Source organism: Plodia interpunctella, chromosome 8, assembly GCF_027563975.2.
Source record: "Plodia interpunctella isolate USDA-ARS_2022_Savannah chromosome 8, ilPloInte3.2, whole genome shotgun sequence".
NCBI classification, from domain to species: domain Eukaryota; kingdom Metazoa; phylum Arthropoda; class Insecta; order Lepidoptera; family Pyralidae; genus Plodia; species Plodia interpunctella.
Genome location: NC_071301.1, coordinates 5,533,840 through 5,555,720, shown reverse-complemented (window position 1 = coordinate 5,555,720; position 21,881 = coordinate 5,533,840). Strand labels below are relative to the sequence as shown.

At 34.7% G+C, this 21,881-nt stretch overlaps 1 protein-coding gene across 4 annotated transcripts in view; it reads right to left on the bottom strand.

The window, feature by feature from the left end:
* LOC128671760 (monocarboxylate transporter 3-like) overlaps positions 1 to 21,881 on the bottom strand; it is an 87,290-nt gene that overhangs the window by 2,889 nt on the left and 62,520 nt on the right. For all 4 annotated transcript variants that reach the window (XM_053748502.2, XM_053748505.2, XM_053748501.2 and 1 more), the window contains exons 4-9: positions 11,373 to 11,546; positions 4,370 to 4,529; positions 3,014 to 3,321; positions 1,427 to 1,648; positions 1,033 to 1,170; positions 341 to 467 (exon numbers count right to left, since the gene is read on the bottom strand). In XM_053748502.2, the coding sequence (XP_053604477.1) occupies positions 341 to 467; positions 1,033 to 1,170; positions 1,427 to 1,648; positions 3,014 to 3,321; positions 4,370 to 4,529; positions 11,373 to 11,546 (1,129 nt within the window). The remainder of the gene's footprint in view (positions 1 to 340; positions 468 to 1,032; positions 1,171 to 1,426; positions 1,649 to 3,013; positions 3,322 to 4,369; positions 4,530 to 11,372; positions 11,547 to 21,881) is intronic.

The window sequence follows — 21,881 nt, the reverse complement described above, 5'->3', positions numbered from 1 at the left end:
TGGCTCAAACTATTTACTCTTGTTGCCAAAAGATGGCGTTAGTTAAATTACTTTTTCTGGCTGGCACCAGATGGCCCTGTAGTAATGAGACAATATGTGACTCAAATAACAGAAAACTATACCTAGTTTAACTGCCCAATTATGTTACTGTTACGTTAAAATTTTGGTGTCAAAATACTTTATAATAGATACTTTAATCAGATCAAAAAAATGTAAATCGCGTAATCAATAAAATTGATGAATCATACCTAGATATCTAATTAACGTGTATACGTGTATATTATATTAATTATATACCTGTTATTTTATACCCAGCCAAATAGCCAATTTATTGTCTTACTTGGTGTGTTTGTGCGCTACGTTGCGCCGATGCAGATCTATGCAGAAGAGGGACAGTGAGCCGATGAGTGAGCACGTACTGCTGAAATAATAACCTGCCTTGCCGCCGCAGCCCACGTTGATGTAACCTGAAATTATATAACGAGAATGATTTAGAACCTCTTCATCGCTTGCTGAATTTGCTTATAAAGTATCCAATAGCTTATTTAACATATTGATACAGATAGTGTTAAAAATTGCTAAAAGTTTCACAAGTGTTGGATTCGGCTATCTGGAAAATAACTTCAGTCCAATGTACCCAGTTAGTTTATCTGTCAGATTACAATGATATTTTATAGAAAGTGGTGAAACGGGCCCTTAAAAGTTTTTAGAGCATGAGCTAACAGACAGGCAAATAAAGTGCCTGTTTAGTTATCGCTTGGTCGGACAACCTTACTATAGATAGGTACTATAATTATGATCCGAAGCAATCACTATGAGTAATGATTGATAAATAAGGGTTTCCATCCATACGTGGTTGATATTCCTCCCCATACCTCTCGATTCTCCTACATGTTCCCGAACCTTTAGGGACCTTCCAGGCCTTGAAGCTTTAGAGCTTTCGTTTAGTATATGTCATCTTTGCTTCGAATCGGGCTAGATTGAAGTCGAACGCACTCAAATCTTTAAGAAAAGAAGGAGCCTATTGCTTACCTGACAAGGGCACGCCGATGGCGATGGGCACGGCCTGCGAGCACTGCACGAAGCCCCACGCCCGCGCGAAGTTTCGCGATCGCACGCGCTCGTATGTGTACATCTTCAGCGAGTAGTGATACCCGCCGCAGAATATACCTGGAAGTGTAATGCAATGAATGTGGTTTATGTAATGCAATGAAAATAAATAAAATTAAGACGAAAAGATGTTGTATTGTAGCCAGACAGTCAATTCTTTTTGATGGTGTGGTAAAGGAGTTTAGTCAATGCATTGACTATATTTTTCATAAGTTTTATCTGCTTTAATTATCGGCTCACGCGTCTCACCCTAAGTTATAATTAGTTTCTGTTAATCGATATAAACTTCGAACTCAATATTCACTGAGCATCTTACCATAGATCCAAGCAAACATAACGTATCCCCTATACGACCCTTCGACAGCCGTCAGTGCCATAGTGGCCAGACCGCAGACGAAAACGGCAGCTTGCGTGAGGTACTGCCTCGCGATGCGGCACTCGGCTGAATTCTGCCGTACGAGGAGACCGAACGCTGCGCAGCCCACGGCCCACGCTAGGCCCAGGTATGCCTGGAGGAGTTCTGCAGTGTCGCCCAGACCTACGATTAGACCAGACCAGAGATTAAACTGTTAAAGAAACAATAAACTGAAAAACTTTGTGCTGAATAAACGTTATTTTTCTTCCTTTAAAAATATTTGCTCCTAATATTGTAAACCTAGAATACTCCTATATTCATCCTTCTGTCACGTAAGGATTATCGTGACAGTCACGATAATCCTTTAAATACAATCTTTATCCAGAACTATCTGCACTACCTAACTCACACGTTATGGAGCATTGTGTAATATGGTTTTAGTTATCGAAGCAAGGAGCACTGATGCCTGAAATACGTAATAGGAATAGTTCAGGAACAGTTACAAAAATTGTAATTTTGTACTATACACACATGTTACTTGGAGGTGGATAAAGATTATTATTTATCAATCAGCTAATCAATGGAACCAGATTTAGGAATCGAAAAATTAATATCTTGGAAGACATTAAATAGAAAAGTACTTACAAACGTAATGACAAAGCACTTTATTCGTCCATAAAATTTTTACTACGTTGTTAAATTGCACTGAGTGATTTTAGGGATATTCCCATTATTTCTTTGGTCAATAATAAATAATATTTACACCTAATTGAAACACATTATGTTTGTTTACTGCCCCTGTTAGTATTAACATAGTCGTAAAAGTGGGTTTATTACCCAAATGCTATCCGGAAGCCTAGACGGTTTTATAGATAGGGAAAGGCAAACGTGTAGTCAACAAATTACTATCACTTTTATATCCATTTGATTAAATTAGGTAAGTAGTTAATTCAGGTATATAACCTCTCTCTTTATATTTGAGCCACATAAACGACTCTTGAAATTATCGATATAACTTGTACTAGATAATACTTCAATTTATTTACTTACTAAGACATGATCCATATCTATATTTTATAATTACGAAAGTCTAAATGTCTGTTACGTTTTATGGTAAAACCGCTGGATTAATATTTATTGAAATCGATGTACTTAGTTATAAAGTATGTGACTTTCCGGAACAACATGGAATCATTCTTTATATTCAATTATATCCATTTATATCAGTTTATATTAATTTATATTCATTTATATTAATTTATATTAATTTATATTAATTTATATTAATTTATATTAATTTATATTAATTTATTTTAATTTATATTCATTTATATTCATTTATATTCATTTATATTCATTTATATTCATTTATATTCATTTATATTCATTTATATTCATTTATATTCATTTATATTAATTTATATTCATTTATATTAAATTAGATTCATTTATATTCATTTATATTCATTTATATTCATTTATATTAAATTAGATTCATTTATATTCAATTATATTAATTTATATTCTATATATGAAAATGTTTATTACCTTCCTGTTCAGCGTGATACGCGAGGTAAAATATCGGGGTATTGATCCCGAACGCTGATATTCCAGTGGACATGAGCAAGATCCTCACTGTCTTTGACTTCAAAGTTGAGAAGTCAAAAAATGGCTGCCGGTCGTCTGCCTTGTTTCGGTCCTTCATCTTGCGTTTGATTTTATTCTGGTTTTTCAGGTGTAGAATGGCCCTGCGTTGGGGGTGGTAGAGGGATGCTGAGCGATAGAAGGTGCCGAGGATGAAGGTTACAAACACCACTCCTGTCACAGCCTGAAGGCCTAGTCGCCATCCGATTGCCCTGAAATTTAGGGTCAAAAACTTTGATGAAGCAAAGGAGAAGAAAAATAGAAAACTCGGTATACAATATGGCAAAATAATTTTGTTATAAATGAATTGACATATGTTGGTTCGAGTCTTAATCGAGTTATATATTTATAATTTGTGTATATAGGAATTATTATATATTGTGTATATAGGACTATAGGAATGCATTATTACCTACATAATCAGAAATTTACCACCACACTACCGTTATTATTGCACTAAAATGACACTAAATATTTATTTTCTTCTCTTCCCTCTTGAAAGATAAAGAATTATAGATAAAAAATAGCAGCGCAGCATCGCTTAAAAGTAAATTCAGAATTTTGATCTAATTTTTGACACTTATATGCTATGATATCATTTTGTGCAGTGATTTTATGTGTTGAACTTTACGACTGCACCAGACAATGTTGTGGTTAATATCAAGTACGTGCTTATTTTGTTTTATTAGTCTGCATTTTGCGAACACATCAAATACCAAGTGAGTATGTAAATATATGTTGTTTATCACAGCTCAATTTTTGATGTAAACACATCTCTAGATAATGCATTGACGTATGTAAAAGTTCAATATTTAAATAACAATGTTAGTGGCATTAACAGTCTGGCTTCTCGCGACTTGGCATTAAATTAGGTGAAAGTCTTTTCCGCAGGCAAAAGGCCAAGATTCTTCTATCGTATCTGCAGTCCTATTGTACTCGTATGTAAAGTTAGGTGTATATAAGTTAGATGATTTTCAGTGAAGTATATTTAAACTGCGATCCCATCTGCATACGAATCATAACGGTGACATATAAGAACGCGGATCGAATTTCTTCTTATTGAAAAAGAGCTATGTCGGAAAAAAAAATCTATTTCGCCTCCTAAACTTAATAATATTAGAAATAATAGGATTGGACCTGGAAACAGAATAAGAGTTATACGAGCCAACTGAAATAGAAAGCGGCGTCTTTTCTAGACCTAAATGTAAAGCTGAGAATGGTGAAACTAGAGCTGCTCTTAAATAGGAAGAAGTAGATTACCTTATGGCACCTTTGATGAAGGTGGACATGACGGCTATGCCGAGCCCACTGCCGCTGACGATGAAGATTTCCACGAGCTCCCGTCTCCGCTTGAAGTACTGAGCCACCATCAGCGTGGAACAGTCTCGGGTCAGGCCCACACCCACGCCTACCACCGTCCCTGTGAGAGAATACACAATAATAAACATTATCTAATACACAAATAATGTTGCTTTTTTAAATTTCTATTGTTTAATAGTGTTTTGATGTTAATTTGCTTTGTTTACTTAAAATCTGGACATTACTTAACAATTTCTCTAGTTATTTTTCATACGTTCGATTGTAACATGTAGAACGTTACATACATCTTAATATGTCCTGTTCTGCTACCGAATTAGTCACATTGTTCTGAGTGTTGAATGAAAATCTAAAAACAGCCAAAAATTCACTTGCAATATCCGAAAAAGATTTATGTCGTTCTAAAAAAGGAATGATGAGTCATGCCGTAAAATGACGCTCGTGCGCTGCAGTTACGGCACTATAAAGATGGTATTGATACCTTACAAATATCATTCACTCAGACAGACACGTGATATTATCGCTACTGGCTTGGCGCCTCTGCACTCTCACCGATATTTTTTAACTGCTACTCAAAGTTGGAGTATTATTTGGCAGGTAAATATTATCCAGGTTACGTTGGGTCTCTTTCTAGGTGGTGAAAACTGGGACACATTCTTGAAGTGTTTATTCTCAAACTCCACAGATATGGAATTTGTTTCATTGCAGTCCTTAACCATGGCAATTGTTCGAGACTTTTGTAAACATACTCTACTTTCCGAATATAGGTACTTAATCAGAAATGAAACATATATTTTCTAATTATTAAATATCAAGAAAAGGATATATTCTGTAATTTTTTATGGGAACTGAACGTTATTTTCGGACATTATTGTGGGTACGTAATAATTTTCAGTTGGTGAACAATCCTTTTAGTTGAAGCAAACAGAGGCCTCGAATGTTTGTTTACTTAATCTAATGGAGGCTGTGGCACTGGGGTCGCTTTTCTTAAGCGTCCTTGACTTTATAAGAAATTCAGGAGTTTGTTTTATACTTAGACGAGGTGTTAACGATCTAAAATAAAATTAAATATCTTCTGTCTAAAATGTACTTTGAAATCAAAAAGATTATTAGGTACTGAACAATTCTGAAAATTATCTCATAAGAATTGTAATTTTTTTTAAAGTACTTATATGTATAAGTAAATATAAATGAAGTGTTCTTAAGGAAACAGCACTTTATTTATATTTTATATTTCAGACAATAGATAATATTTCAGCTGCAAGATACTAGTGTACAATCGGGAGAAAATGATTCAAATGGCTAGCAAACGGTTTGCAGATTTCAATCAAATTTGGTGCAGCGGTCGCGTTCAAGAAATCTTCTATTCCATCAGACATACTACCGCATGAGCAACTGCGATGCAATCTCGCAAAATAGCTGATTCTTTGTTTTCCTGTTTCTCTCATTCATATCAACGTATATCTTAAGGTGACTGATGTTTCTTTGTAAGTAAACAACATACCTAGTACCAACAACAACCGCAAGTGGTGTTCTTATTTACTCGTTTATGTACGTGTTGAAAAGGATGATTAAAATTGTGGAACATTTTCTCGACCTTGGAATGCTAAAAAGAACCCACATTTGTTACATTTGGAGAATTAGCTGCGATAAGTTTGTTGCGCCGCTTCTTGCTTTTTAGAAGGCGGAAGTAGACTTAGTTTTAAATACATTTTTGACGTTAATAAGAAATATATACTTATCGTCCTAGGTTGAATAAATACATTCGAATTTGAACCACGTTTCATAATTTAAATATATTAAATATAAATATATAAGGACAAATCATATAGATTGAGTTAGCCCCAAAGTAAGTTCGAGACTTGTGTTATGGGATACTAACTCAACGATACTATATTTTATAACAAATATATAGATAAACATCCAAGACTCGGGCCAATTAGAAAAATATCATTTTCCATCATGACCCGACCGGGGATCGAACCCGGGACCTTTCGGTTTAGAAGCAAGCACTTTACTACTGCGCCACCGAGGTCGTCAAGATATATAAATAAAAACAGAAAAACAGTATGTGATAACTATTTAAAAAAACTTTTACTGTCTTGCACAGTATTTACCGTGGGGCCCGATACTGAGGCAATAAAAGTTATCAAGTCATTTTATCAATTTTCTCGAATTTTCAATAAGATTTTAAGCAAATTAGATTATTTTTTTTATTGTGTATTCACGCGCCTTCTGTAATGCCTTCCACTGTATCTGAATAGTTGTAGTTCCTTTATTACTTATAAGTATACTAATTGAGATTCGGTTACCAAAATTCTATGTTAATTTCTAACGAAATTTTCTATCAAATCGTCACGATTGTAGTGTCTACACTAGCATACTAGTAGAAGCTCATTTGACGCACTAAGCTAAGTTAAAACATCATATCGTTATGCTCTTGAAGCTCGACGGCCACCTAGGCCTAAGAGATAGCGTGGTACAGCCATTATACGATGCATATCAACTTGTTAATGAGCTGACTTGGTCAAGGAAGTAATAATTTTTCAAGATATGCAAATAAATGCCAAGTGATTAAAAATAAACAAAGTTGTTGAATGTTTGTTTTAGTTAGCAGAAAAACAAACATTCTTTTTATTTCTTTTGGCACTACAAATATCAGCTTTATATATATATACTATATTTTCAATTCTTATCACACATCATCGAGTATTTAACAGCTAGTGTAAATAGGGATGACTCTGTTTATTTGGGTTACCCGAGCGATTTCCAGCATTTTCATACCAACAATATCAGATAATGTTATATCCGAAGGTACAAAATAGAGAAAATGTAAACGTCACGTTTTATTCCCTGCGCAGTAGCTAAAATGCAAATCGCGAATATCCTCCTATACATAGGTACTCATATTTTTCTCGTCTGTCTGTATGAACTCGATAAAGTCAAAAACTGACAGACGACGGATTTTTCTACGGTTTTAACTAATAGATAGTGTGATTCATAAAGGTTTAGGAGTATAATTTATTATGGTTTTACGCAAGCGAACATTAAATATGATTTTAAAAAAAATATTTTTTAAAATCATATTTAATGTACATATAGTACAGTAAATGGTTGTTGATATTAACAAAAAACTAAATCTTCGAATTATTTTAAAGATATATAACACTGTCAAAGTTTATTCAATCAGCTAAAATATAGATAATAAGTTTTTAAATTTCACTGACAATGGGAATAATAATTTCTTCTGAAATATTCGCAATTCTCTAAAGTTGTAAATTGCACCTACAGTACAATTAAGATTGTAATTTAACAGCCAGATGTTAGTGATATATTTTAATAGAATATAACATCAGTATCACACGCAATAAAATCTTTAATTAAAAGTTATTTCTATAGTTTAAATACTTTGTCGCCGCATATTGGCGGTGTTGCCGCGTAACTGTCCAATAAACTGCACCTAGTCGCAGTTTCCCGCGTTCCCGCTCTTTATCTACACCTCCAATGGCCGCCCCACTTGCACCCGTGCCAGCTTGTTACAGCCGTCATTACTTCTAATGTTTTCATTGGCTAATGACATTAGGATTTCTTGTTGACGCGAGCTGTTGTTTAGAAGTTTATCAACAGAACGGTCCAGACCACGCAGTAGTTTTGAGCGTTTCACGTATCTGTTCAATTGTTTATCTTTGGCTATTGCACTGTCAACTTTAATCTACGCAGAAAAAAACCCAAAGTAACCCATTTTGTCAAACGTCAACGGTGCGAGCGTTAAAGTACAACCTGTGCAAAGTGTACTTACGTTTTGCATAGTTCATGATTCACGATTAGAACGACGCACAACATATTTGAAGATCCAGTTCGATAGAAAGTTGTACGTGTCTCGAGTTTGAAGATCATGAAATCAGAACCAAAATGATCTTGCATTTTGCAAACGAATTTTTTTTTATTGTGCCGCAATCTGTCATATTAATACAAAACGTAAGCGGATATCGATTTAAATGTTAGCCGCTAAATGTCATAAGAGCGGCGCACATCGTCCCAATTTAAATGCTAATGCGTTTCTGCTGGGCGCCAACGTATTATCCTGGGAGATGCAGTAAGCCACCACTTGCATTTATGTAGTAGATGTCGTTGTATTCGATATTTGTCCGCCTGCATTCAGCACGAGTAAGACTTAAACAAGGGAGTCCCGTTTTAAATAGTTAAAGTTTTGAGGAACTCTGGACGTAAAACTCAATGGTCCTCGCACCCTGTCACGTCGGCGCCGGAGACACACCAAAACTCTAAAATTTTGTGTCTGAATGTAACTCCGAACTAACACTAAATTTTATTTCCACGAAAGTATCTCGACAGTCAATAAACAAAACATTAGCATTTATTACTACTAAAACACTGAATTGGTAACTTATTGATTCTATTCAATAAACATTGTCATAAAATAGACTTAGTTGTGTTCGGATATAAAGAAAAATTTGTTATGTATGTTTGCATACCTTTTCTGATTGGCTAGATTCGTTGATTGAATGGTTTGTATTTGAAGACGGAAATATTATGATTTAGATATAAGTAGTTATATCATTTTTAGAGCGTTTTAGAAACAAATAATGGAGATTCATTGAGTTTTTTTTATTCACTAGGAATGAATGTATGAATTCCGAATAATAGATAAAATATTTCCTTCCTGCTAAAAAGTCAGTACTAATTAATTCATTTTACCGACCTTTCAGTTGTCCCAGATATATGCAATCTTTCGTCCAACTTGTGAATGCAGATACGAACAGTATTTCGGTCAGTTTAATCATTTAGCTAGTTGTAGTTAGTTTTTCGTATGTTGTCCGTGTTTGTAAAAGGCATTTGCTCCTTGTGATTGACCCTATCGATTTTATCATAGACAATACCTATACAGAGTTGTTTTGAAACGCTCTGTCCTATAATGCAATAGTAGACATCAATTAATATTATACCAATATATTTATTAATCTATGAAATATTTTTATGTGTTTGTAAACCTAGAAACTAAATTTTGAATTAAATTTCAATCATCTGTGTAAGGTTTTCGGGAAGAAAATGTGAGGATTGAATCTTCCCAGGAAAATACCAGGAGGAAGCCATCTCTGATGTCTGACAAAATCGTATACAAAAACTGACTGTCGCAATGATTGCAAACCGGAATATTGCGGGCATTTTAATGTTATAATATCCGTTTATTAACTTTAAGAATCAATTACTGGGTACCTTTGAAGAAACAGGTCTGGTGTAAAATAATCTCGGTTTAGAAATATATCTTACACCAATTTTTATAAGTAAATACATGTATAATAATGTAATCTATCTTCCATTAAAGGAAGACGCATGGAATTTTTAATTAATTGGTTTAGAAAGTTTACCTGTAACCTATTTAAGCAATACCTTATATTTAACTTTTAAATTAATTTAATCCAACTATCAACTTTTTGTAGTCTTTATCTATCGTTATACGAAATAAGAATGTTAAATATAACGGGCACACACATAATGTGTATAGTTTCGATGGTGGCCGAAGAGGTTTAGCGTTTGGAATATTTTATCGAGTGATCTAGGGGATATGTTGATATAGATATATAGTTGATATAGTTTTTTTTGTCATCAGCATCTATCTATAAGTAGGTACTTGTGTGTAAGGTAAATTTACAAAACAAATATTAATGTGATATAATTTTATCTTTCCAAGTCGAGAAAGAGAGAGTTGGCATAATTTATACCCAACATCACATAGTTCACCAAAATGGGGGTAAGAAATGGCAAGTATACCTTTTGTTGCTAAGTTATCGCTCAAGATATTTATAAACATATTTTTATCACATAAATTACTTTCTTTTTTATTACTATATAAATATTTTTTTAACGATTCTTCGACAAATTATCACGAGGTTTCGTATCTGTGACTCTCCTTAATTCCAGTCTCATGTATGAGTACGAATGTGACAAAATAAATTAAGTTGTCAGAAAGTGCGTGCCCGCAGTTTGGGTTGCATTAACATTGCGATTTATTTATTTTATGTTAATGCATCGATATGTCGCGGATGAGAGCGGCTCGTATTATTTATTGTTGGCATAATACTAATTGATATTCCATATATTTGCTGGCGTATTTGTTTTTCGACCTGTAATTTATTATGTATGTACATATATGAGAATGGAAATATTACAAAGAAATATACATTAAAAATATTATTATATATAGTAGGAAAATACCAGCTATGAGCGTAATATTCAGACTGAAACCGTCACTAAAATTTAATTCTAGAAACTCGATATCTAACAACATGAAAAATGTTGTAAAACAGTTTTCCGAGTCGGTATCTACAGGGCGTCCTATCATAGGAAATAAAAAAGTTAATTTCCTGAGAAGTTTCTGCCTTCAACACAAATATTGCGTTAAGGTTAAAAGGTCGTTTTGAGAATTTGAATTTAGAAACTCTAAATTGCTGTGTTACTGAGTAATTATAATGAGAGCCAACCCACACAGCGGGACCACGACAAGCAAGCTCGAGTAATTTACGTGTAGTTTACTACGTATTTGGAGACAAGTCCTAGCCGACTTGTCTCGTTAATTACATATTTTGCAACTGTCTACATAACTCGTCTCTCTAATTGTGGATGTGGGGGATAAAACTTCTTCAGTAATCTCTACGCTAAATTTTAGACGTCATTATTTGTCTTGTCCCTGACAGACCCACAGAATTTTAGAGAAATAAGAGTCTATTCTGCAGAATATATTTTTTTCAGACTTTTCTCTTTCTGTTGGTTTTATTGAGAATAGAATTTCGTTCAAAGAAATTCACTAGAATAGTTAAATCCACGCGGACGAAGTTACGGGCGATATTTAGTTTATCTTTCACTGTTTCCAAGAAATTATTTGAATTTAATTAATGATGATGAGCTGATGAAATAAGTAACAACATACCGTAACTGAAAAATAGCTGATGAAACTGCGTGGCGAAGGAGGTGAAGAGACAGCCCAGGGCTGCCACCAGCCCGCCCACTACTGCTGTTACCCTGGTGGACTTCCTGACGCAGAGCGCCACCGTCACCGGAGACAGGGCCAGTGCCACCCCTGCGGACAGCGCGCCGAGGCATCCTGGAGAAGATAAGAAAATATTTTTTTCTTCGAACTTTGTATTCAACCTCACAAAATGGTTAAATAAATGGCATAGCCAAATACATCAGTTCGAAGTAGAAACATATAAACAAGTATCAATTTGAAAATATTGTTCCAATTAAAAACACGCTTATAAACAACTTAATTAACTTAATCGTTACTGAGTGACTGACTGACAGACAATGTACAGCCGAAACTACATAGGCATAGGGCATAGGAAGCTGAAATTTGGCATGTAGTGGGCAGTGTAAGTGAGGATTTTTGAAATTCCACTCCGAAGGGGGTGAAAGGGGTGAAAATCTTTTATATGAAAGTTTATACGTTGAAGTTAGATTTTTCAGAAAATTTACCCTCAACTCCTTCAAAAGGGGTGTGAAAGATTGTATGGGACTTATTACAATTTTCAAGATAAACATCTGAAAATTGGTAAACATACTCTTGATCATTTTTGAAGTGATAATAACTTCAAATGTCTATGGGACAATATGTAGGAAACTATATGGAATCCCTACATGGAAGGAAGCGGGAAGCGAGATTGGACAAGTTGCGCGACGAGACACGCAGCGGGAAACATGAAATTGAACTAAAGATGAGAAAAAATACCAATTTGAATAACAAATGTTTACCAGTCTTACAGAATACGCGATAAAGGAATGGCCGAGATTTTACTATGAAATTTACGCGGTAGAGAAATAAAGTTGTGCGAATGCCAGATACCGCTTTGAGATGAAACTGGCCAGTTCGACAATACTCCAATCTGAAAATTAGAGAAAAATAAGATATATCTATGCACTCGCTGCGGAATCCGGAATATAAATCAGAGAGTATACGAGTACGAATGGCAAATATTAAAAAAAACAGTAACTAACATGAAAATCGCTGGAAGCTTCGGAAAATACTTTGATTTTCTGATTCAAGTTTCAAGTCACAGAAGTCCTATCGTAAGTATTACACGCCTGTGAAAGATATTGTGGAATAAATATATTGTTTCATTTGGCACTAAAGGAACATGGAATAACAAGACAATCTAAGTGACCGGGTAAATAACGTGAGAAGCAGTGTATTTCACTGCAAGTCAAATCATATACTTTTTCTAAATGTCATTGAATCATACAATAAATCGCCTCAGCCCATATATTAAATTTTGTTGGTGTTTTCATGGCGCTGTAATTTTTTTCGCGTGAAATGTATCACGACAAAACCTCTGTAATGTTTTATTATCTGTCTCTCGTCAAGATTCGCGTACAAGAAACCTAAGACCATATACGAATTTTGAGGTTAAAGTAACAAAAAAACATTATACAGAAGTGAAGTTTGATACTTTCTGAACGCTTTATTTTCATTGAATGTTTCTTTATAATAAAAAAAAACTAAATTCACATGAAAAGTGACAGTGAAACTAATGAGTCATCAATGGCTGCAATCCATTCAGGTAATCCTACTGACAATTGATATTATTTTTTATCATATTATTCGTGCAAAGTCGTTTCGTCCCTGAAAATATTGACGAACAAAACGCCTACTTTCTCGAATTCGACTTGTTCTGTTATAAGCGTATAATTAGTTGGCTTCTGTACTCACTATCTTGTGTCATTGGTTTGTAGTCAGGTACGAGATGTACCGTCACATTTAGATTTATTTCATCGACCTAACCATATCCTATAATTATGGAACTGGATCTAAAGAACATTAAACAAAAAATAAAGTGGTCGACACAAGATCGAAGATGGAAGCTAATCAATTTGTAGTAAATTTATTGTTTGCATATAAAGCCATTTATCAAAATTATGTATTGAAATGAGTTGGTTCCGGTACTTACCGCGAAACTAATTACATTTAGGATTATGATTGATGCTTATACTTTAATATGAATGAATAATGGTATCTATTACCAAACTGAAATAATAGTCTAGACCAGACAGACTTATTAACAATAAATTTGAAAAATGAGTTTGGTTTTCTGATAATGAAATGTAAGCTATAAATAATAAGTACATTACATTCTATCAATTTATGACTGGAAAAATAAATTTCTTTAAATGTTTTGTATAGCTGAACTAAGATGTAGCTATTCTTGTAGAGAAATGCCCACATATTTTCAGTTAAAATGTGAGAAAACTGGAAAAGATTTCTACAAGATGAATTCGATTCGATGAATAAGTAAATTTGATGCTTTTCAGCGCGAGTCCGACACTTGGCAGTTCGGGCGAATAAATTTATTCGACTCAATTGCGAAATATGAGTCTTGCTGAAGCACCGTCGACGTTTTATTCCAAATGTAGTTTATAATAATTTTCAGGGTTATTTAATTTAACGTACGTTTGAATTTTTAATTAAATCATCCAGAATAACTCGAATAGTTGGTAAATAAGTATTGTTCGTAAAACGACAATATGAACCCAACAAATATGTACGTGCTATAAATAAATGTACGAACGAACATCGGCCGTCGGAGTTTTAATAGTCATTTACAAGTTTTCGACTAATCATACAACTGTCGTGAAGATTCGAGTACCATTAGTTGAGGAACATTGCCTTGCACTGTCTGCCAAACTGCTAGGTAGGTATTGAAAAAGTTTTCGGACGTCGGGAGTTCATTGACATCTCATTTTTCAACTAGAAGTCGCAGTCTAGATCCACATCTAGGATAAATCTGCTAGACGTTTGATTCCAGCCCAGATTGAGGGACGGTCTCTGTATAAACTTATTGTAATGGCGGTTTAGACGCTTTTGGTGAGTAAAAGGATATATCAACAAGTTTCTTTAATAAAACTTGGAAAATACGCTGATTTTATTTCTTTGATACATTTTTCTGGATCCTACAAGCTCTATTGGTGTCTCATGGGTTCACAAAAACAAGTATAAATCTGGTAGCTTTATGAAACACTATACATGTTATTTAATAATTATTTACCTTTCTCAGCGATAGGGGTAATCATCTATCATAGAGAAACGAAAACATTAAATTAGTTTTAAGAAAATCATGTAGAAATAAATTAATTGCCATGCCAAAAGGTTTTGCACCCAAACTAATTTAAGAACATGCTATCCTTGTGTCTTAATGTTGGTACCTCTTGGGAATAAGCTGAGCGTCATTTGACAATACGAAATCCAATTCACACTTCCAATGAAATCAAAATAACAAACTGCCAATAAAGGTCAAATTCTTTGTCAGAAATGCTATCTCATCGCCTGTAAATACTAGCAAATTGGCCGTCTTATGCCAAGCAATATCCGCCCCTATCGGCCGATGGGATGGCACATTCAATAAAATGAAATCGAAAACGTGGCTCGACTTCTCAAATTGGAGTTTTTATAAAACAAGTTTTAAGAACACAAAACCTTCAATAACATATACTTGCGCTAATGGTAGCCGAAATTGCTTTAACGCATCAAAGATGTAAGATTTTTCAGATGTTCTGTTTTTATCGGTAATACATTTTCAGAAATGTATTTAAAATGAATTTATAGCAAATAGATAAATATATAATTTATAGTTCATAATTTTTTAAATGGGTCTCCTTACCCACATGAAGTATTTCTGTACGCACAGATTTTGTAGCAATGCAAGCGATGCGCACTGGTCTAAATGCATTCCACACAATTTGCGCCGGAGTTCAAGTGTTTAGCAGAACCAACCGGTAACATGCTATACGGCGATAAATATCAGAATGAGGCCAGAATGCTTGCCAATTTGTTTACAAGTTAATATGAAGATTTCCTACGGGGTGTTTTTCGAATTGGGTGAAGTATACGCAATTGAAATTAAAATTACATTAGGTCAATTAAGTTACCTTTTTATGTACTTACATATTACATGTTATAAAAAAGAGCCAAATCATATTGTAGAGGTAAGGTGCAATTTAAATTATGCATTGGATATATGAGAAGGCAGAGAAGAGACTCGGCAAACAGCATTTCTCCTAGAATGCCTATGATCCCATGGTATATATTTGACTATTTGTAACAATGGCTATTTTCCATACAGTCCAGTCTCAAAAAGACACCCTATAATATTGGAATGTATCCAAAACGCTTAGTATCTATCTACATATTATGTAGTCCTAAAACGCTGAATAATTGATACATTGTTGTCTTAAGGTGGTGGGCGCGTAACTCATAGATATTTGTCTGTTGTAGCCCTTCTGAAAGGGATGGGATGAGTGATTATAAGATTCATTCAGAGTGCTATTAGCTCTCATGAGCTTCTGTTGTAGTAAGGGATGCCATTCACACTAACGTTTTGTATGGTTTGAGAATCGAATCGTCTTGTAATGTAAATAGATATTTAGATGTATTGTACATAACTATATTTTTAAGTCTGAGTGGTCTAGTCAAAGATGTTTTAAAGCCGAATTCCGTGATATATTTATTGAAGCTACTAGGGTCAGTAATACCTAATCAATGTTAAGTTATTATCATATATTACTGACGTTATGGAATTTTTTTTCAGATAATATAATGAAATTAAAAACATATTTGAAATCTACAAAATGATAAATTCCAACTTAGGATGTTGTGTGTCATTTGTCGAACATTCTTTTTAAAACTACGAGAGAAATGTTTTTACAGATGTATCGAATTTGTTACGCTGATCTATTGTATGGAAATATTTAATTCATTTATTTAACTGCATTCGTATCGGATATGTCCATTGAATTTTAATTTATAGGAAAATAATACTTATATTGTTGATATAATGCGCTGGGCGCTGGTTGGTCGCAGTATATTTTTATACATTTATTTCTTGGTAGGTACCCTCCAGCCCTAAGGATGTCATGAGTGATTTATAGGATTCATTCTGCTCCTTATTAGGCTGCAATGACTGGCTTCTGTCGTAAGCTAAGGAATGCTATTCAAACAGGGTCTCATATGCCGTATCCGGGTAGGGAAAATTGCTTCTTTACAGAAATGTGCTCAGGATATGAAATCGTTATGTACGTAGCTATTAATAAATATAGTATGATAAAAAAAATATGGTCTTTGCATTATTTACTATTCGATTAAGTACTCCGTGGCGGGCTTTCGTATCAGCATTTCATTTCTCTTGCTATACTTAGTCGTGTGGTATGTTAAGCATAAATCTTCAATAATCCGTCACCACGCTAAGCTTTTTACAAAACCCCGGTCGTATAAATTATCCGGATGTCCCAAGCTTCAAATTGGGCAAAATGAATGTTGTCAAAAAATATTCTGAAAAAATGTGAAAATTATAACGACGTTACCACCGCACCTTATCGCGCCTGTCACCCGGCCGCAACATATTAACGCCCTTAAGATGATAAATGTGAGAGGTCATATCACCGCCGCCTGATCCTAATAAACGATTGTGGTGATTGACAGTGGGTTGCTCCTCGGTTTGGCGGGAAATCATCTCCAGGAAGTCCGCTTTTTGCTAATATGACGTGATCTGATCTGAGTCACAGATTTTTTGGTTATATGACGTCGGTGGTAGAAACAGGTTACATGTTATTTTCGTTATCTATTTTTATTCCAGCGACTGCAAGCAACCAAATTGGCTGTTCAGATCGATATTTTAATACTTTTATGTCTCTATCTGATCTAAGGGTGAACACATACATCATGAAGGCAGACCAAGGAAGTACGAGATGCTGGTATTTTTACATAAATCCTTATATCTATGACTTAGCAGTGGTAGGCTGGCAACACTGGCGCGTTTAGTTGCCAGATATAAAGGCAATAGCTACTCCATTCGACACCATTTCACTGAGTAATCGATTCTTGACGATTTCTACGACCATTACCCGTATTTATAGACTCTTTATTTTTATGTTTCTAGCGCCTTATATACGAGAGGCCGAAGGACTTTGTTTATGGAAAGTTATGTGTTTGTCAGGAAAATAGTTAGGTATGTGCTGTTGTAACTTTAAAATTTTCCTTTTAATTTTTATGTTGTTAATAATAAAAATATTAATAACGTTATACATAACATGCATCATCAGAATCTTCATAAATCCACAAAATGCTTCGACATAAAGTTTATAAGTGTCTATATTTTTTTATTTCATTTATTTTTAGAGTTTGGAGTTGCAAAGGATTTGTTTTGTACAACAGTATCTAGTACGAGATGTAAGTACATAATAAATAGAAAAAGAATTACCTATTGACACTTTATAAAACTTACGGTAGCTTTATGACCAGAACAAGTTATTACGAAAAGAAGGGAAGAAAAGGGTAAGAAAAGTGACCACATAAATCACAAACAAACATGGGTTTGACATTCAAGGCCACCGATCCCGACCAAAGTCCCTTCTCACTAAAACAAAGCTGATAAAACCCTGTCAGTATCGATAGCACCATTGTATATCTACGAACAAATTTAGTTGTAAAGATTTCAATGGCTCAGACTGGATATGATGCATTCATTCTGCAAAGCCCGCAAAAATTTTCTGCTTCACCCACAGATTCCGAATTCGTGTTTTATTTTCCTTTTATGTAAAAGACGACACTCTTCGCAAACTTTCGTCAAACGATCCTTCATGGGAATAAACAAAATGTAATAACAGAAACCATCTGTATAAGTATATTTTTTACATTCAGCCCGCGCCGTAACTTTCAATTTGTCCTGGCATTAACTGGATATAGTAACAATAACAATGCCGGGCCCGTGAAAAATGACGTCATTTTTCTCCAAGTAAAATGATCTCTCGTATTGTCAAAGTTTGAAAGGCCTCGTGATTTAGCCGAGTGTATTTACATGCGCAGAGAAAAATATTTGAACGTGGGAAATCGTAACTGCGTTTACGTGAGAGGAGCGTTGAACCACGGGAGGGGTACGATATTGGGGGACAAACAAATTACTGCACCCGCCATTATGTCTAATCGCCGAAGTGGAATGTTATGGGAGTACAATTCCCTAAACTTTACCTACACATTTGCATCCGACAACATTTTTTGAAGTTTCAGTACGCCCACTGCACGCATGGAACATCAAACTATTGTGCTGAAACTCTTCAGACACATAAAACTTTTCAAATATACTTTATCTGATATCAAATAGAAGACAACTTTTCTATCTGTCTATAAATAAAAACTACCTATCTATAAATAAAAATTTCCAACTTTAGTAAATAAAGGGAGGGTAAAGGCTAATGTCTAACTTTCAGATAAGACGCGGGTTGCATTGTTTTATCTTGACTTGTACGTGATTTAATATTATTATTTATTAGAGAAAATTGGGCGGTTGTCAATTCAGATAGTTGATATTTTCGGAAGTTGCCATTTTAAAAAGTGGTCGTTTTCGGAAGTTGTCGTTATCCGAAGTTAACATGGGAAGTTGTCGTTCTTTTCGCCTGAGGGAAACAAAATATGCTTTTCACTTTCGAACTATTCCAAACTTTTGCTGTAACATAAACAAAACTTTTTACAGACCTGCTTGCATGCGAACTTCTGGCCCGAAGCGCTTCACAGCTTCGACTGCGAGCACAGCTGATGCTTGATGAAGTCCGTGAGCTAACAGCTGGGCAATGGTAGCTGCTGCAGCGACGCCCCAGCCCCAGCCTCCTTCGGGATAGTAGTGTCTGGTGAGAGTGAGGAGTTGCCGCGGGTCGAGTTTGGCTTGTCTGGTGGGAGCGCCACCGCTTGGAGCCTCGAGCACCAGCGGCAACGACCTGGTGCGCAGGAGCGGCGCGCCGCCCGACGACCAGGACTCTTCCATCAAGGCGCGCGCGCATCGTGCGCGGCACGCATTACCGCCGCACCAACAAGCCCCCTCGCTCATTCATGTCCGATCACTCATAGCTGCACTGATTTATCCTCTGGTGTGATATTTCCACGATTTGTTAAGTTAATTGTCGTACTCTGGAGGAAACCATTCGATTTAAGTATACCTACGAGTAGATCACGTTTTTCAAATAAATACCTATCTTTATCATGGAAAAGTTGTCCTTGTAATATCGAAGTTTGGAAACTGGGAAGAGATAATTTATTTGAAAATATAGGCCCTAACAGGTAATGTAAAACTACTCAAACATGATCATATCGCGGAAACATTTATTCAATTCAAAACATTTTACCAGTGGATTCTGAGCTATCCATAAAACATCTAAATGACGCAATAAAAACCCTCGAAATAAAGGCTGCGTATCAAGATATACTGACATATGCCGCGGTGAGCCTCGCGATAGAACGACACCCTTCATGTACCCGCACTTATATAAATCTCATAGGACTCAAGGGTCACTAGCTTGAAGTACTAAATCTCCAGAACATCCCAGTATTACTCAGGTCATTGTTCAAATGCAATTGTAGACGCCATTTATTTCGATATTTTAAGACGAGCAATACAGAAATCCTCACGAATTATTTTCTTTCGTTCATGTCTGGACATAATTTGAAGTTTTTTATGAAACTTTGATTCATTTTTGTTTAACTATAACGAAACCTTTATTTATCCTACTGGCTTTACAACCAAGAAGATAATATTTATATGGAAATATTTTTTCCACGACGTTAATAAAAGCTCATTAAAAAAGCGAAGGGTTAATTTACAAATAAACAATCTGCTGAAATTATACTCATAAAGATCATTTCGTTGACAGTTATAATGATGATCATAATGCGTGGGATTCTTTAGGCCAGCTGCCTGCGCACGATTCTGAGGCATATAATTACACATTATTATTGACTGGCTATTGAACTCCAAAAGGTTCATGATAAGCAAATAAAGTTTCATTTAAATTACTTTAATGGTTTGATTGCATTCATTATGTCCGCACCCAAAACTATCTTTTTAATCTTAAATGGCACTTTATTTAAAAAAATCTGTTGAACTGTAAAAATTCTCTGCTGTGAATGGCATTTTAATTATGACAGCATAATGCATTATTGAAATTTTCTGAAACAAAAATAAATGTACTATTTGTTGCAAAAAAAAGCAAACACTGTGTAGAATCTAATTAAAAATCATAAAACTTTATATTACTAGTTGAAATAAAATTTCCGATTAATACCATTATAATTTTAGCCAACGTCAGTATTCGCTGACGTGCAATGTTTCAGAAGCGTAATAATGTTACATGTAACTGTTATGGCCGGTTAAATGGCGTGGAAACTGTGAAAAGATGGTTGATAGGCGCAAGTTGCGGCCGAGATCAGTTAGATTAGATACAGTATATGTAATGTTTGTTGTTGCGGATTTATCTGCGGATTTATCGCTCGCATTATCGGGACACATAAAGTTGTCTTCGTATATCCTGGAACTTGTTATTGCTTGTGCCTGTATATAAGATATGATTTCGGGAGATTGATGAAGGCACTCCTAACTATATTATGTGAAAGGAGAGTTCTGGTAATGTTATGTGATAGGATCACTAGGATTAATTTACTTAGGATTTGGATAAACAAGTAAAGAACTACATAACCGAAATAGTACACACGAATTCGATTACATAAGATCAGTAACAAAATGTAAGCAAAATAACATTTTTAATGATATAGTCGAATTGGCTACTCATTTACAGTATACATACACATGTATTAATATACAAACTAAAATGATAATGACACGAATTGGTTAGGTTGTATCAAAGTTGGTTAAATCCGATCACTACGCATTAGTTCACTAAAGCCTGAACGTTTGTATTATTTTGGTTTCAAATTTATGTAAAAAAAGAAACATAGGTACATATAGATATTCGAGTAGTTATGAAGTCTATGAATTGTAATCTAGATTGGGCTTATATAAATGAAGTAGACAACGCAGAATGCTCACGGATAGCGATTTATCTTATGATAAACACACGATTTTCAGCATTTTGTTTATAATAAGTACCTAATTGGTCAAATTGTTAAGAAGTTTGATGCTAAAATTCGTGTTTGCATAGCTTTAAGGCTCTTGGATTCGAGACAATTGAAAATAATTTAGTTTTGTGATTTATTTGAGTGACGATTTTAAATAATTTATTTTACCGTCGCGTATATGAAAGCTATTTTTATTGTTCTAGGCAAGTAATTCATTTATTTTTTCGCTGTCTATAATATAATCTCACCGTACACCAGACCTAGATTCTCCCAGACGCCTGATCGAGTGACAATAAAATTTTGTTGCGTCTGCCTTCCGGGTTTATGGGACAACTATTACATTGGGTTCACTTCATTATCCTGGGCCAAGGTCTCTACGAATTACGATCACACAACACACGACCTCTTATTCTATTTTAAGATTAAATACCGAACGATCTTCCAATATCTCTCTATAGTTATGTAGGTATGCAGTTCCACAAATTAATAATAATTTGTTTTATTAATTATGCTTACATAATTAGGTACATCATTAATCCCATCAGACCCTGA